Consider the following 16,694-nt stretch of genomic DNA (forward strand, 5'->3'; position numbering starts at 1 on the left):
CTAACCTGGGAACTTCCTCTCTGCCCAGAACGTTGGAGGCTATACACCACACCCCCTCAACAGTATTTATAGGAACTCAAACACTGAGATCCTGCTCTGTTCCAGTAACAAGAAGCCGAAAGCACCAGCCTGAAGATGACGAGTGAGACCTCGTCGAAACGTCGCCTAGACACCCCAACTCTTACACGGGAAGACACCCGAAGACACCAAAACCTGCATATATATATATATATATATATAACCCCACGCCAGACCAAACACTCAGAATAATGTCACACCCAGCTTGGTTCCGCATCCAACTCATTAGCTGTACACCACAATGTCTAATTCCTTAGGCAGAAGCAATGTAACATCCTAACTAAAGGCATTGAGATATTTTAGTAGCAGCAGAAGAGATGAGATGATGACATCTCCTCTGTTGGGCCTCCTGGGACCAACTGCCATTTGGTTCCTCCTCTCTCAGAATTGTCTCCTGCAATGGCTATTCCACCTGGTTATTATGTAACTTCATTGTGTAATATAATAATAATAATAATAATAATAATAATAATAATAATAATAATAATAATAATAAAATTATTTATACCCCGCCCATCTGGCTGAGTTTCCCCAGCCACTCTGGGCGGCTCCCAATCAGTGTTAAAAACAGTACAGCGTTACATATTAAAAACTTCCCTGAACAGGGCTGCCTTAAGATGTCTTCTGAATGTCGGGTAATTATTTATCTCTTTGACATCTGATGGGAGGGTGTTCCACAGGGCGGGCGCCACTACCGAGAAGGCCCTCTGTCTGGTTCCCTTGTAGCCTCACTTCTCGCAATGAGGGAACCGCCAGAAGGCCCTCGGCGCTGGATCTCAGGTATACAGGACCGAGGCCGTTTAGGGCTTTAAAGGTCAGCACCAACACTTTGAATTGTGCTCGGAAACGTACTGGGAGCCAATGCAGATCTCTCAGAACCGGTGTTATGTGGTCCCGGCGGCCACTCCCAGTCACCAGTCTAGCTGCCGCATTCTGGATTAATTGCAGTTTCCGGGTCACCTTCAAAGGTAGCCCCACGTAGAGCACATTGCAGTAGTCCAAGCGGAAGATAACAAGAGCATGCACCACTCTAGTGAGGCAGTCTCCGGGCAGGTAGGGTCTCAGCCTGCGTACCAGATGGAGCTGGTAGACAGCTGCCCTGGATACAGAATTGACCTGTGCGTCCATGGACAGCTGTGAGTCCAAAATGACTCCCAGGCTGTGCACCTGGCCCTTCAGGGGCACAGTTACCCCATTCTGGACCAGGGAGTCCTTCACACCAGCCCACCCCCTGTCCCCCAAGAACAAAACTTCTGTCTTGTCAGGATTCAACCTCAATCTGGTAGCCGCCATCCATCCTCCAACCGCCTCCAGACACTCACGCAGGACCTTCACCGCCTTCCCTGGTTCTGATTTAAAGGAGAGGTAGAGCTGGGTGTCATCTGCATACTGATGAACACCCAGTCCAAACCCCCTGATGATCTCTCCCAGTGGCTTCATATAGATATTAAAAAGCATGGGGGAGAGGACAGAACCCTGAGGCACCCCACAAGTGAGAGCCCAGGGGTCTGAACACTCATCCCCCACCAACACTTTCTGAACACGGCCCAGGAGGAAGGAGCGGAACCACTGTATGACAGTACCCCCAGCTCCCAGCCCCTCTAGACGGTCCAGAAGGATGTTATGGTCGATGGTGTCAAAGGCCGCTGAGAGATCCAGCAGAACTAGGAAACAGCTCTCACCTTTGTCCCTAGCCTGCCGGAGATCATCAACCAGCACGACCAAGGCAGTTTCAGTCCCATGGTGAGGCCTGAATCCCAATTGGAAGGGATCCAAATGGTCCGTTTCCTCCAGTATAGTAGCTGAGACCTAAATTTTCTGTCCTTTACCATCTTTTTTTTTGGGGGGGGGGGGCTTCTGTATCTTGTCTTAGATTGTAAGTAATATTTTAACCTATAAATTACTATGAGTACTTAGTTTCATAGAAAGTATGTGGTCACTAAGTAAATAAGCAACTATAAGTGTTGTTCAGCCATAAAACTTGCTTTAGGAGGGGAAGAAATCTCCTATCTTGAAAAGATTTCCAGACAGCACCAAATATAGAGATAATTAGGTGTCATTGGGCATCAATTTATACTATAGGTTAGACCAGACTTGCTCAAGCTTTGGTCCCCAGGTGTTGCTGGATTACAACTCCCATCATCCCTAGCTAGCAGGACCAGTGGTGAGGGATGATGGGAGCCGTAGTCCAACAATATCTGGGGACCCAAGGTTGAGAAAGGCTGCGTTGTACCATCACCTATCAAGGTCTGGACTTCTGGGACTTGCATTAGGGTATTTTTGGTGGTGGCACTGAGGCTGTGGAACACTCTCACCTGACCTTAGACTGGCACCGACATTGGCTAGTTATCAGGGCCAGTTGAAAACATTTCTCTACACCAGGCTTTCTGATTAAACATCAGCTATGACAGTTGAAGGGTAGTATACATTGTTACCCACCCAGAGATCATTTTAAGATGGACAGGATATACATTTTAGAAATAAAGGGGGGGTGTCTCTGATGACTCCTGTGACTCAGAATCTCCCTGAATTGTTAATTCATTCCACATCTAATGTAACATATTCAACAAAGAGAAAATAAGTAATAGTGAAGCCTTTATATATAATTCCTAGAAATTTATACAGTGTTATTAAAGTCACAACATGTGAACATGCTCACAACTTAGAAGCTCGGAGTGACTGTTAGTGTTCCGTGGTAATTTCATGAAACCACATGACCACAGAAAGTTTAAAATGACAGGGAAGATTGTTAGCAGCAATGTCGTGTGTTCTGACCTCCACCCACTGCAAGGATCCTGGCGAAGACTCTCCTTCTGACCACCTCAACTAGCTGCCTCTGGGAAAGGGAAGCGGGGTGGGTTGGCTGTTGCTGCTGCTACTTACCACTATTCTCCCTCTTATTGGCAGCTCTCAAAGTTGCATTGATTTTCTGTCCCAATTGTCATCTGTGCCAGTAGGCCTTGTTTCTGAGCAGACTACAGCTTCTGCTACTGACTGAAGGAGTGTTTTGGGTCACATTCCATTGTGCATCTCTCCTCCCAAATTGGCTGCTGAGAGGACACAGCCCCTCACCACTTCCACAGTCAGCTCCTGTTGCTCCCTCTGTGATTCTCCACCTTGATTCAGCCCTCTTTCCCTTGCATGGACCCCATTCCTATGCAGAGCTGAACTTTCGTAATATGGCTTCTTCTTCACTCGTAGCCGAGTAAGATTGTCTTCCATGAACACGGTCCTAACTGTGGGTCTGTAAGAGATTGTGGAGGCCAATTCTGGATCCACACATTCTTCAACAGTGGGGACATAGGTTTCCGGGCAGGAATTGATCATGGTGAGGGTTTGCCAAACATGCCTTCTTCTTAGCATGTTTCTCCCTTCCGTCCTGAGTTCGCCTTGCGTTCGTGCTTCTTCAAAGTCCATGACAGCTTTGGTAAAGGCTGTTCTCCAGCTGAAGCGCTTGCAGGCCAGTGTTTCCCAGTTATCAGTGCTTATGCAACATTTTAAAGATTTGCCTTGAGACTGTCCTTAAACCTCTTTTGTTGTCCACCAGTATTTCACTTTCCATTATTAAGATGGGAATACGGTAGTTGCTTTGGAAGACCATAATCAGGCATCCGAACACCATGACCAGACCAATGAAGTTGATGTTGAGGAATCATTGCTTTGACACTGATGATCTTTGCTTCTTCCAGGACACTGGCGTTGGTTTGCCTGTCTTCCCAAGTGATATGTAAAAAAATTCAGAGACACTGTTGGTGGAATCTTTCGAGGTGTTGGAGATGGCATTTATAAGTGTTCCATGTTTCACAAGCATACAGTAAAGTTGGTAGGACAATAGCTTTGTAAACAAGCATTTTGGTTTCCCTGCAAATGTCCCAGTCCTCAAACTTTAATTGGGAGAAGGCTGCACTTGCAGAGCTCAGGCGATGCTGGATTTCAGCGTCAATGTAAGCCCTTGTGGAAAGATAACTGCCCAGGTAGGAGAAGTGAAGAACACATTCCAGGATTGCACCATTAGGTTGGATTTGTGGTACTGCAGAGGGGTTCTTTTGTGATTGTTGGTGCAGCACTTTGGTTTTTTGGATACTGAGGAATAGACCAAGTTTTCTGTAAACTTCTTTTAGGATATTTAGGATGGTTTGGAGGTCATCCTCTGAGTGTGCGCACACTACATTTTCATCAGCATACTGAAGCTCTATGACGTAATTTATGGTAACCTTACTCTTTGCTTTTGGCCTACTCAGATTAAAGAGCTTTCCATCTGTTCAATATATGATTTCTACCCCAGTGGGAAGTTTCCCTTGGACAATGTGTAGGATCATGGCAAGTAAGATAATAAATAGAGTTGGGGTGATAACGCATCCCTGTTTAATGCCTGATCCGACTTTGAGAGCCATTGTAATCCACAATTGTTGCTGTCATGTTATTGTGGAGGAGCTGAAGGATGTTCACAAAGCAGCCGACTTTCAGAAGTACATTCCACAGGGCAGTGCAATTTATGCTGCCGAAGGCCTTAGTCAGGTCAATAAATGCCATATACAGGGGTTGGTTTCTCTCTCTGCATTTTTCTTGAAGCTGTCGGGCAGTGAAAATCATGTCCACTGTCCCCCTAGAAGGTTGAAAACCATTTTGGGATTCAGGAAGGGTATCCTCAAATATAGTTAGGAGACGGTTTGCTAAGATCCTTGCAAGTATTTTGCCAGTTGCAGCTAATAAAGAGATGACTCGATAATTTCTGCAATCCATTCTATCATCTTATTTAAAAAAAGATTGCTGATTTTGGTATCCCTGAAGTCTGCTGGGCTCTCCCAGATTTTTTCGATGAGCTTGTGAAGTGTAAGTTCAATTCTGCCTGCTTTGAGGACTTTGGCAGGTATCCCATCAGGTCCGCTGATTTTGTTGTTTTCCATTTGAGTAATAGCTGTACACAACTCTCCCAGATTTGGAGATACTGCAGGCTCATCTCTAAATTGTTTTTGCGGGATTTGTGAGAGGACCTTGGCAGCTACGGGGGAGTTGTGGTTAAGGAGATGTTGGTAATGTTCTTTCCAGTGCAATGCAATAGCTTCTGTATCTTTTATAAGTGTGGTACCATCTGATGGGCGTAGGGGGCATATGCCATGATTTATTGGCCCATAGATGATCTTTGTGGCTTTAAAGAAACTCTGTGCATCATGAGTGTCAGCTCAGTGCTGGATCTTTTGAGCTTTTTTTATCCACCAGGTGTTCTTTAGTTCTCTGGTTCTTCTTTGAACCTCAGTCTTAGCATTGGCATGGGTATTTTTCTTAGTGGCACAGTTTCTATCTCTTTGTGTGCGCCCAAAATTTGGCACCCCCAAATGGATCTTCTCAATTATGGATCTTCTCAGTTTCATGCCTGCTTGGCTTGCTGCCCTCTGTGAGGGAACCACCTGCACCACCCTTAATCCAGCGCTATTCCTATATCTCGGAGCCTCAGTGTGGCAGGGATATGTCCCAACAACTCTATTCTCAGTAACTCCAAAATGGGACACACCATTCCACCACAAAAATTAAAGGATTCTGTCAAGGTTCTGAGGGTTTTCAGTTCTGTTGCATTTCTCCATCAGGTGTGGAATAATGGCTGTGGTCTGTGAGCCCATACGGTCCTTGTCACAGACCTCCCTTCTCTTTCAACTCTGCCCCATATCAGTCAGGCTGGAACCTGAGCCCAGAGTGGCTCCTGAACTGATGACCTGAGCTGGGAGATGTCAGCACCACCACCTGATTCTGTCTAAAGGAGGAAGTTCCAGGAAGACTAGTTATACCAGCTAAGGAAGCCTCGTTTCAGCATTAAGCCAAGGAGGTCTGGTGCCAATCCCTGACTCTTATTAAAGTTTCTGGACCTGGTTTGTTTGTCTTGCTGACCTAAGCAAGTAAGAGACCTGCTGAGCTACAAGTTACCTTTCAGCATTGCACAAGAACCGGATTCAACACTGACATATTTTGACCAACTTTGCCCTACTTCTCCTTTGGCTCATTGAATCCGACCATGCTCCACCCCACCCCGGCCCTGGAGCCTTTCTCCTTGAGTTGGCAGGAACAAGGTTTGGCACCAGCATATGTTGACTGGGCGATGTGTGCAATTTGCACATGCAGTTTGCATCAAAGTGTGGATTTATATGTGCCAGGTGTTAGGTGTGACACAGAATATCCAGGAAGCAGTTGTGCTTGAGGAAAGAGAAGATGGAGTGGCAAAAATCCTTCATAATGAAAGACATTCGCTGTCTAATACTCCCTCCTCACATACAAGACTGTTTTTCCCACTGTCCACTCTAATAGGGACACTGTCATAACCATTAAATCAAGGTATTTGCCACTAGAGATGATCAGAAATAAAAATACATTAGTGGCGATAAGGAATGCTTTTACTTGTATGGAATCTGTATCCAAATTGCTTTTGGCTTTAGCAGCACTACCTCACTTTCTCCTGAACCAAATGCCAGAGTAGAAGTGAAAAATGGAGTGTGCCCTTGTTCCTACTTTCTGGTTTTTCCATTGCAGAAACTTGTTATTCCATTGATATTCTCTGTAAGTAGGACACCAGGGGAGACTCTGAGAGCCACAGGAATACTGAAATGTGTAGGTATGTGTACTGCTTTTTTTCTGGGGACATTCAAGGGTATGCAGTACCATCACCTTTTTTCCTAGAAGAAATGCACTGGTTAAAAGTGTTGCACTTACTGTAACAACTTCATGGTGAGTACCAGCAGCCTTTTTCTAGAAGGAAAGCCCTGGGAGTAATATTATTTTAATAAATGGGAGATACGTCATAGTTCTGGCTCGTATGCTCACTGGGATGGTGTCACTCTTTATCTGGTAAGCGAGTGAAGATGCCCTTCTTCCTCCCCATCAGTATGCACATAACGTCATGTGCAAGCTGAGAGTACACACATCCTACTCCAAAAAGAGAAGAAATGTTGTCCAGTTGGGCATTCTTGTGCAGAGTGCATGGGGGGCAGGCAGAGGCCTGTTCTTTCTTCCACCATGTCCTGAGTTCTCAGTAGATAGAGCTGAGCCACCGCTCACCATCCGGATGATAATCTTTGTAATCTGAGAAGGCTGGTGGTCTTCTGGGAAGGGAAACCTAAAAGCGCTTCCCTTCCCTACTACAAAACAGAAGAGAGCTTCCCCCTCATTCTTGGTATGAAACTTCCTGATCACACTCTAAGAAGGCACAGTCAGGAAATGTGGTTGGCAGAGGCTTTTTGGAATTGGTTGCTTTTCTGCAATTCCAGCCAAGTCAAATTTTCATTGTCTCTCAGTAGTATACAGAATAAGAAGCAATTAAGTGATGCCTAGTGAATAATCTAGGCCAGTGTTTCCCAACCACTGTTCCGCGGCACACTAGTGTGCCGTGAGATGTTGCCTGGTGTGCCGCGGGAAAAATTAAAAAATTCGAAAGATAGCTTCATATCCGGAGAGGCGGCCTTCAGGCGAGTTTTAATTTTAATTTTCCTACTCCCACTAAATGCCCCACGCTCGCCCGAGCAGCTTGCAGTCCTCGGTAACCACGGCGACCCGAGGGAGGGGAGGGAACAGGGAAGTCGAGGGCGGCGGCAAGCCGCGATGACGTCAGTGGGCCGCGCCGCCTTGCCCTGGCACGGTGTGAGAGCCCCGGCTAGTGGCGCGAGCTTCAGAATAAGTGGGATACGCGTGCGCGAGACCGAGATCGCGGGTAAGGAGCTCAGCCCTGGGCAGGAGGAAGCGGGGCCGCGCGTGCGGGCCACATCCCCACAGAGAGCGAGCCTCCCCCGGCCCACCACTCCGGGCAGGTCCACTCGCATGAGGGGGCGGCGATGGCGACGGCCGGCAGCTTGCCTGCAATGCCATCCCTCGAGCAGGCGAGGAGCCCGGAGGCTACCAGATGCGAGTCCTCTTTCCCACCCTGCTCGGGAGTCCAGAGCACTTGGTCGCATTCAGGATCTAGAGTGGGGAAGCGGGGCTTGTGTCTGGGCTGGACTCATTGGGCTGCCTGTGCCGCTCGACCTGCGGGGAGAAATCAGGGTGGGAGTCACGACCGTGAGGCAGGGCTGCCAAGTGTGGCAGAAGAGGACACGGCCGTCGCACCTGTCCTTAGGTAGGAGCTTCTTCCGTGTCGACCTGCTGCCCTAAAGTCTTGGCTTTTTTCTTGGCTTTTTGGCGGTTGGCACAGAAGGAAGGCAAGGGGGAGGGGAAAAAATTGAAACTTACACTTTCGTGCGTCCCTCCCGGCGTGACGCTGCGCGCTGACGTCACGGGGCTGTAATGGTGGTGTGCCTCGAGATTTTTTTCATGAAACAAGTGTGCCTTTGCCCAAAAAAGGTTGGGAAACACTGATCTAGGCACTAATGTTGTATCCAGCAGGGGGAGTTACTACTGTGTTGTTTTAGTCCTATTTTGCCATTCAGAGTGTGCATATTCCTGGTCCCTAGCGGGTTTTTCAACTATAGTTTCAGCTGCTCTGTTTAATTCTTCTGCCTCTACCTGCAATGTGGCATGTCAAGTTCACCTTACTGACACCCAAGGGGAATTTACGCTTTATGTGCCAACAACAACAAAAAGCACAGTGAAATCTAGCCTTTGTTCCAGGAAATGCAGCTGTGATGTCTAGTGTGGGCAGCCGGACTTCCTGGCAAAGTGCATTCCAGAGTCATAAAGCCATCTTGCCAACTGTCCCTGGGAATTTCCACACACACTCCAATCAATCTTCCCTAGGGAAATTAGCCTCTTTTGTTTACTTGAAATACTTTTAGATCTGACATCAAATGGAGAGTGCAGAGAAACAGAGTGATTCAGATTTTACTACAAATTAAAATGCTGCCCCAACCCAATTTCATCTCTTATAAGCACCATAACACCAGCACATTAAGCGACAAGGAAGAGATCAGGATATAATTTAATGCTTTCTCTCTTAGGAACTTGCCTCCTACCAGGTCAGATTATTTATCCATCTGTCAATAGCAGGCCTGCTCAGTCTGGCAGTGGCTCTCCAAGGGCTCAGAGAGAGGCCTTTCCCCCTTTCCCCCTTTCCCTTCTGTGATCTTCTTTTAACTAGAGATGCCAGAGGCTGAGATCTTCTGCACGCAATAGATGTGCTGCAAAAAAGGACTGAGCTACAAGTCTTTCTTTACTCCCTCTATTTTACAACAGTGTCTATAGAAATCTTTATCATGTTTCCTGGACTGTGAGTGACGAGCTGCTAAGTTGTCTCTGAGCACCTCCTGGAAAATTGCAAGCAACGCTTTATCTCCCTGAGTCATTTGCATAGCTGTGGCCTTCTCTTAAAAATAAAACTTTTTTTTTAAAAAAATAGTGGTTCTGGTGGGAAGCCTACGAGCTGAAGATCCATGTCCTGTGTCTTGATAATTTTAGAATCATTTGTGTGCTTATTATAGATGGTGCTAATGATATAACTTTGGCATCCACACATTTGCTAACTAAGAAATGGGTGAAAAACGGCTGCTGATGCAGTGTGGAAAATTATTTATTCAACTGGCAACACAGTAAATTACTTTAATGCAGAAAAAAAATTGATTTGAATTGCTCATTAGATTGAAAACAACTTTATGAAGCAGGGGAAAAGCCCAGCTGTTGAACAAACAAGAGACACATTGTTAGTGGTACATGAACTTTTATCCTCCAAGTTATTTTGTGGTGACAGGCGAATGCTTTTCCTCCCCTCTTTCTGTCCATGTGTCAGCCCAGCTGAGTAACCGAGATCTGGAACCCGTCCCGTCACCTTTGGAGGAAGAGCACTAGTTCTGCCCTGAGCCCTCAGATGGCAGTTTGCCATTAAAAATATTCTTGTACTCTAACCGAAACAAAAACAAGCAAACCAATATTAGATGATGTCTTTTATCAAAATGACTCGGGGGGGGGGGAACTCCCACTCATGTTTAATATAAACTGAATTACTAAATAAATACACAACAGAATAATTCAATGTAAGGTCTGGAGACAGGCAATAATTTCTCAGAGGATTGAAACCAGTTTAAGGAAGTCTTTGCTTGCTATTTAGTATACCACACAGATTTATTTGGTCGCCCTGTCACCTCTGATCAAACAGTTTGGCAAGTTTTATTTAAAAAAAACCAACAACTTTACAAACCTGAGGCAAAAGTAGGCCAAATTTGTATCCCTTTCAAGCTGCCTTCAGTTGTTCAAGAAACTTATATCTCTCTAGCCTAAATGTGCCTTTGCAATTGCATTTATTCTAACTGCACATTTTGAACTCACCTCATCCCCAGTTACTATTATCTTTAGACAATATTTCTATGCAGATACCCAGTGCAAAAATATGGTGCTTCTACGGTGACTAAATGCAAAGGTGAATGGGCCTCCTGTACCTTTAATGACTGTCCAGACTAGCAAAGCTAGCTGCCTGTCCAGATTCCATACTTTCAAAAATTACAGGGATCCTGCACCCACGAAAGTAGACAATATTGTACCATAATCATGATGTGCCTAGCAGATGCTGCTTGAAAGCCGGTGTAGCATAGTTATGAAGAGTACAACAATGATGCTGAGGGATGGGGATGCTGCTGCTGCTGGGGGTTGTACTGTGATGGACGCCCCAGCTGTACCCTAGGGGACAGAAAGCTGGTGCTTGTCCAAGCAGTAATAGCAGGCCCTGAAGTGAAGTGTCATTCCTTGAACCTGCTGGATCCAAAGCCCCGTGGATCCTGGAAGGGACCCAAGCTGAAGCTGGTGTAATGAGAAAGGGGAAAGGCCCACTTACCCAGCTTGTCCTGGCTGGTGTGAGGTGGCAGGACTTTTGATGGGCTCCCCTTCCTTAGGACTGCTTGGTATGAGACTGTTCTACTATGTGTGTCCCTGCCATGTCCGTAGGGTATTCCTAAGTGTCTCTTTTTTTGAGTCAAAGCCTCCCATCTGCATTATGGAGACAATAATACGGAGGTAGTACTACTATATATGTGCCCCAAGCTTCCTCCAAGGAGTGGAAGGGGGCAAGCATGGTTTTCCTAGGCCGGGCGGAAAGAGAGTGGGAGGCAGGCTTTTGCCTTCATGTCCTGCTTCTGGGCATTTGGGTGCCGCTGTAAGAAACTACTAGGCAAACTAGATGAGGGTCTTTGGTGGGACCAGCAGGATAAAACTGAAGCAGCGAGTTTACAGGTTAGACTACTGCTGGGTGTTGTGATTGTTCCTGAATGTCCTCATGGAGGTAGTGACCAGGAATGAGTGACAGGTTTATTTATTGTTCCCGTTGCACCCTTTCCCACAAAAATAGGACTGACCTCAATGACTAAGGCCTGTAGTCACCAGTAGGTTAGAGAGGTTTTATACATTTTTTGTGGGTTTCACCTTCAAAATCGTCTGGAAGCTTCTTTCGATTCAGAAAATAGTTTGCAGGGTTCTAAATTGTGCTATTAGATCAAATCACATTATACCAATCTTTTGGCAACTTCGCTGGTTATGGAATGGGTAGGCAAACTAAGGCCCGGAGGCTGGATCCGGCCCAATCGCCTTCTCAATCCGGCCCACGGACGGTCTGGGAATCAGCGTGTTTTTACATGAGTAGAATGTGCCCTTTTATTTAAAATGCATTTCTGGGTTATTTGTGGGGCCTGCCTGGTGTTTTTACATGAGTAGAATGTGTGCTTTTATTTAAAATGCATCTCTGGGTTATTTGTAGGGCCTGCCTGGTGTTTTTACATGAGTAGAATGTATGCTTTTATTTAAAATGCAAATGGGTTATTTGTGAGGCATAGGAATTTGTTCATTAAAAAATAATAATAGTCCGGCCCCCCACAAGGTCTTTGGGACAGTGGACCGGCCCCCTGCTGAAAAAGTTTGCTGACCCCTGGGTTATGGTTTATTTCTAGGTTCAATTCAACCTCCCCCTACCCAAGTCATTCCTTCCAACCTCTTCAGTGTGGGCCTAGTCATTGGCTGGTGGGCATTAGAGACGGAACCTTTTTGGTTGTAGCACCCATAATCTGGAACAGCCTCATTGCTGCTCACTTTTATTGAGAAACAAAGACTACCTTATTCCTGTGGGTTTTTGCCAAATACTGCCCTTAACAAGGTTTTGGCAACGGCTGTGGCTGCCTTTAGAATATCTGCTATAATTTGCTCTTGGTCTGATTATTATCCTATTATTTTAAGGAATGTGAGGTGCTCTGATTATTATGGAAAGGTGAGGTTGAAATGCGAAGAATAAATAAATAAATAAATATAGATTCAGAAATTGAAAACAGCCAGCCCTGCCCAATTCTGTGGATCAAAGGGCAGCAGTGTTGCTTTGAATACAATATTCCCTTTGGTGTAAAAGAATGTGACATAATGGACTTATCTCATTTATATCTATGAGATTACAGTTTTTTGCTGTGTAGCGATTATAACTAGTTCATTAAAATCAAAGTGGAGACAGAATTCTTAAACAGTTGCATTAACTTTTCAGATTCATTTAAACAGCCGAGGACTTATCTATTCTGTGGGCTTGCTGCTGGCATCAGTTTTCGTTACTGTAAGTAGATCACAATTTTATTCTGGACTTTTAAGATAGTAGCAAATAGTGAAATAAAAGCTTAACCCCATTTTGGTGAGGCATGTATGAAATATGGTGCAGTTGTGGAATGTAGCAGTGTGTGTTATGATAAATGTAATGGGTGATTCATGGGCAGCAGAGAGTCTGCTCAGACCAAATGGTAGCTGTAGAAGTGAGGAGAGATTTCTAGGAGCAGGTTGGTAGATCTAGGCTGTGGTGGACTTTGGGTCTCAAATTTCAGCGATGCCAAAATTTGAAGCCCCCTTCCTCTCTCCTTCGATTCTACATCATAGCTGTGCTGCCCTTGAGGCTCCATGCCCAGTGCAACCAAACCGGTCAGGCTTCATTAAATCTACCTCTGATCTAGGTCAGCTCTACATCAATGTGAAATTGTTTTATGTGCCTCAAGAAAAACATTTCTTATTGTCTATTTGCAGGTGTTTGGTGTTCACTTGAACAAATGGAAGCTGGACAAGAAGTTGGGGTGCGTGTGCCTTCTGCTCTACGGCATCTTCTTGTGTTTCTCCATCATGACAGAATTTAATGTCTTCACTTTTGTGAATTTGCCTATGTGCAGAGATCACTGATCATGTGGATGGACTGCTGAGAGGCAATTTTCTTCTGTACCTGTGCAATATGAAACATGGTTGGCATCTCCAAGCAGTGTGGGTGCCTCATGAAGGCCGTGAAGTACACCTCCTCACTGTTCATTGGGTCCTCTTCCTGTTTGGGCTTAGCTCTTTCTAAGCCACTCCTTCACACATACAGACACACACCTGGAAACTCCTGAATCGATGTGAAGATTTACAAACTCAGATACTCTCAACAGTGACTTGCAGTCTATATGAACTATCTTCTACCTGGCACTGAGCCAGAGAAACTGAACTGCCACAGTTTCTTCTTTTTAACTTATTTGAAGACTAATCTAATTTATGAATTGAGACTATAGCTAGGATACAAAGAAGAGGTACATTGTGTTGGGTGCTTTCTGAGGAAAATAGAAGGGACCTATTTTATTCTCCCCCCCCCCTCCAAGACAAGCTTTCTTGCAACTTCCTTACGTTTCTGAGTTTTCAGTTTCATTTGGAAGATCCAAAAGTCACAAATGGCACTCAGGGAGCTGAGTTCCAGGTACTTGTTAGTAGGAATGGACTTCATACTTTTTGAAAGAAAGCACGGAGGTAGTACAACATGGCTTCCTCACAGGAAGTCATGTATTGCTCAAAGCTATTTGAGAGGAACCCTAACTGAATGCAGACTATAGAACTGAATGTTGCTACCATTTTATTCTTATCATCAGAATTTGATTGCTAAGTTGTTTGTTATATTTCCAAGCAATAGTTTTAGGCCTACTCTGGAAGGCTAACAAGGTGGAGTTCTGGTTTTTAACTGTCAGTAATCTGAAATGCAAGGTCAGAAGCAAAGCCTGGACTGACCTTTTTGTGATTTCTCAATATTTCTAGTTTCTGTAGCACTTTTAGATTGAAAAGTGCTTTGCAATCCTTACCTTCTTTGCCCTGACAACAATCCTGCAAGGTAAGTCGCTCATATTCCCACAGGGAATTTTTTTTCCAGATGGTGGAGCTGAGGCTGAGCGAGAACGATGTGCCAAAAGCCGATGAGTCCCGTGAGGGCTGAGCCAAGGCTTGAACCAAAGCAGTCTGGGTTCAGCTCAGAGCTTAGGCTACTGGATTGTCCGATGAGCTCTCAATGTATTGGAGGCTGGGAAGTGAGGAAAGGGCATGTAAAGCTATCTTTTTAACTGAGAGGAGAACATAAGCACATGGCACACATTTTTAAAAAAGTTAGTTATAGACACTGGTTTCTGAAAGGCATATTTTGCACATTTATTATTGCTGATGTTATCATTTGCCACTCTGCAAAGGATACACTGGACCTGGGTAGGGTTTTTTCTCTCTTACAGATGCATCTGGCACAATATACTGGGAATTTGTCCTGTGTGAGCTCCATTTCAGGAGCACTTCCAAGTGAATTGTGTCATCTACCTAATACAAAACTGCTAATTCATCCTATGTCCTCTTGGAGGTAGGGCTGGGGAGAGGAACAGGGAGGAATGACGATGACACTTTGAAAACTGAGTATCTAGTAGCTGAGGTGATTGTGAAAGATTTGCCATTCAGCATTACATTGGCCCTGCTGTCTTTGGCACAATACTGCATTTGTCCGTATGACAAATGCCTTACACCTTGGTAGAGCCACCCATCACTGTCCCAGCTTCATAGTTGTCCTGCTAGGCAAATGTTTGAGGTATATTTTGTCTATGGTACAAACAAAGGTCATTATTAACAGAGAAGCAGCAAGCTTGAAGTGTTGGGGTTAAAAGCATGCTCCAGAGTAAAAAACCTATCTACCCACTGGTTTGCACTTTTACACTTGATTATTTTAAAATGAATTTCCTTGGGATAAATGGTGTGAAATAAAATTTTCTAATCTGCAAACTCCCTTCATCCTAGCACCTTGCTTTATCTTACGATATCCACAGTGAGCACCTAGTAGTTATTGGAGTTTTCCTTGTTTCTTGTAGCCACATACATGGCTGATCAATGGCCAGCCTGGGAGAGTGAACCCCATAGTTCAATGGAGAATGGAGGAGGTGGTTCATTTTCCCTCCATCCCCACCACTCTCACAAACACACACATACTTTTTTGATGTTTGCATTTCTGTGTCAAACAACTTCAGTAACATTTGTTCAAGTTGTACAGTAGGCCCACAACTTACATGGGGGTTACGTTCCAGGGATCCTATCTAAAGCCATAATCACATAGAGTCAAAAACCTATTGGGTTCAGTTGTGGGTGGGATTGCCACATTTTTCCTGGAAACCTGCCCACTTTCCACCCCCTTAAAAGAAATTCCACGTGCGTAAAGCTGAATGCACAAACTAAATGCATGCAAATTGTGGGTTTACTGTACATTTTTCTACTAGTTTGTGAATAATGTTCTAATGCAGGGGTCAGCAAACTTTTTCAGCAGGGGGGCGGTCCACTGTCCCTCAGACCTTGTGGGGGGCCGGACTATATTTTTGGGGGGGAAATGATGCAAGAGTACCACGAGCCTCAGTGGCTGCTTACCTGTGTCTCGTGAGCGGCAGGGGCTGGTGGTGGCTGCACCAAAGAGACAATGAGTGGCACATGAAAGGGCTCTGGAGAGGGGCTGCTTAAAATGGCGGCCGCTTGAGCTCTGGCACAAACAAAGCCCATCCCCTTCCTCTTCTAGGCAGGGCGGGGAGAAGCCAGGAGGAGGTGCCGCCGCCGTGTGAGGGAGAGGGAAAGAACGCGTGTGCACGTGTGCGTTCTAGCGATCCACGCGGCGATTCCCGGACCTTCCACAGGCCAGATCCAGAAGGCAATTGTGCCTGATCCGGCCCGCGGGCCTTAGTTTGCTGACCCATGTTCTAATGTCTGTCATGAGGTAATCCCATTTCTCTAGACCAGTGGTTTTCTGATTTCTATCTTTAAGGGAAGGGTGATTCCACATCAGCTTGTCTGTGGAGAAGCCCCAAGCATCTCTCATGGGACACTTGTGTGCTGCAGAGGATTCTGGGACATATTCTAAGTTACACACACTCTTCGTATAAGGAACTAGTCTCACCTTCAAGTGGCAGTGCAGTCTAGAACAGACCCAAGACTTTGCTACAGCTGTTGATTGCAGGGAAAGTTAAGTAACGGGGATGGAACTTGTCCTCCTGATAAGCATCAGAGGAACTCCAGGATTCCCAGAACACAGTTTGAAAAGGTTTGCCTTTGACATTTGTGCCATTCCTTCTTAGTGGTGTTTTTTATTAAATCAGTAATAGTGACCATTCTTCCTTTATAGGAATCAGTAATACTGACCATACTTCCTTCAATCAAATTTTTAGCTCCCAGAAATACATCAGGATTTTTAAAAGTTAGTTGCTTACTGCTTACTTGATTGTACAAGAGGGCTAACACTTACTTCACCTCCACTCTTTCCAGTCATGGTCTACACTTTAAAGCTCTGTTTCTGGGCACCTCCCCCCCCACCCTTGCTCCAGAGCTTTCCCTGCAAAAAGCCCTTTCTTTAAAGTGCAGTTGGAGCAAACAGCAATCTGCTTAGACTTGACACTTGT

General features: G+C 45.3%; 1 protein-coding gene across 3 annotated transcripts in view; it reads left to right on the forward strand.

The window, feature by feature from the left end:
• Positions 1 to 15,042, forward strand: part of SLC24A3 (solute carrier family 24 member 3) — a 161,105-nt gene extending 146,063 nt beyond the window's left edge. For all 3 annotated transcript variants that reach the window (XM_083519344.1, XM_083519342.1, XM_083519343.1), the window contains exons 16-17: positions 12,497 to 12,562; positions 13,021 to 15,042. In XM_083519344.1, coding sequence (XP_083375470.1) covers positions 12,497 to 12,562; positions 13,021 to 13,170 — 216 coding nt within the window. In that variant the 3' untranslated portion in view covers positions 13,171 to 15,042. The remainder of the gene's footprint in view (positions 1 to 12,496; positions 12,563 to 13,020) is intronic.
• The last annotated feature ends 1,652 nt before the right edge of the window (positions 15,043 to 16,694 follow it).

Source organism: Podarcis liolepis, assembly GCF_965112155.1.
Source record: "Podarcis liolepis genome assembly, chromosome: 8".
In the NCBI taxonomy this organism is placed as follows: domain Eukaryota; kingdom Metazoa; phylum Chordata; class Lepidosauria; order Squamata; family Lacertidae; genus Podarcis; species Podarcis liolepis.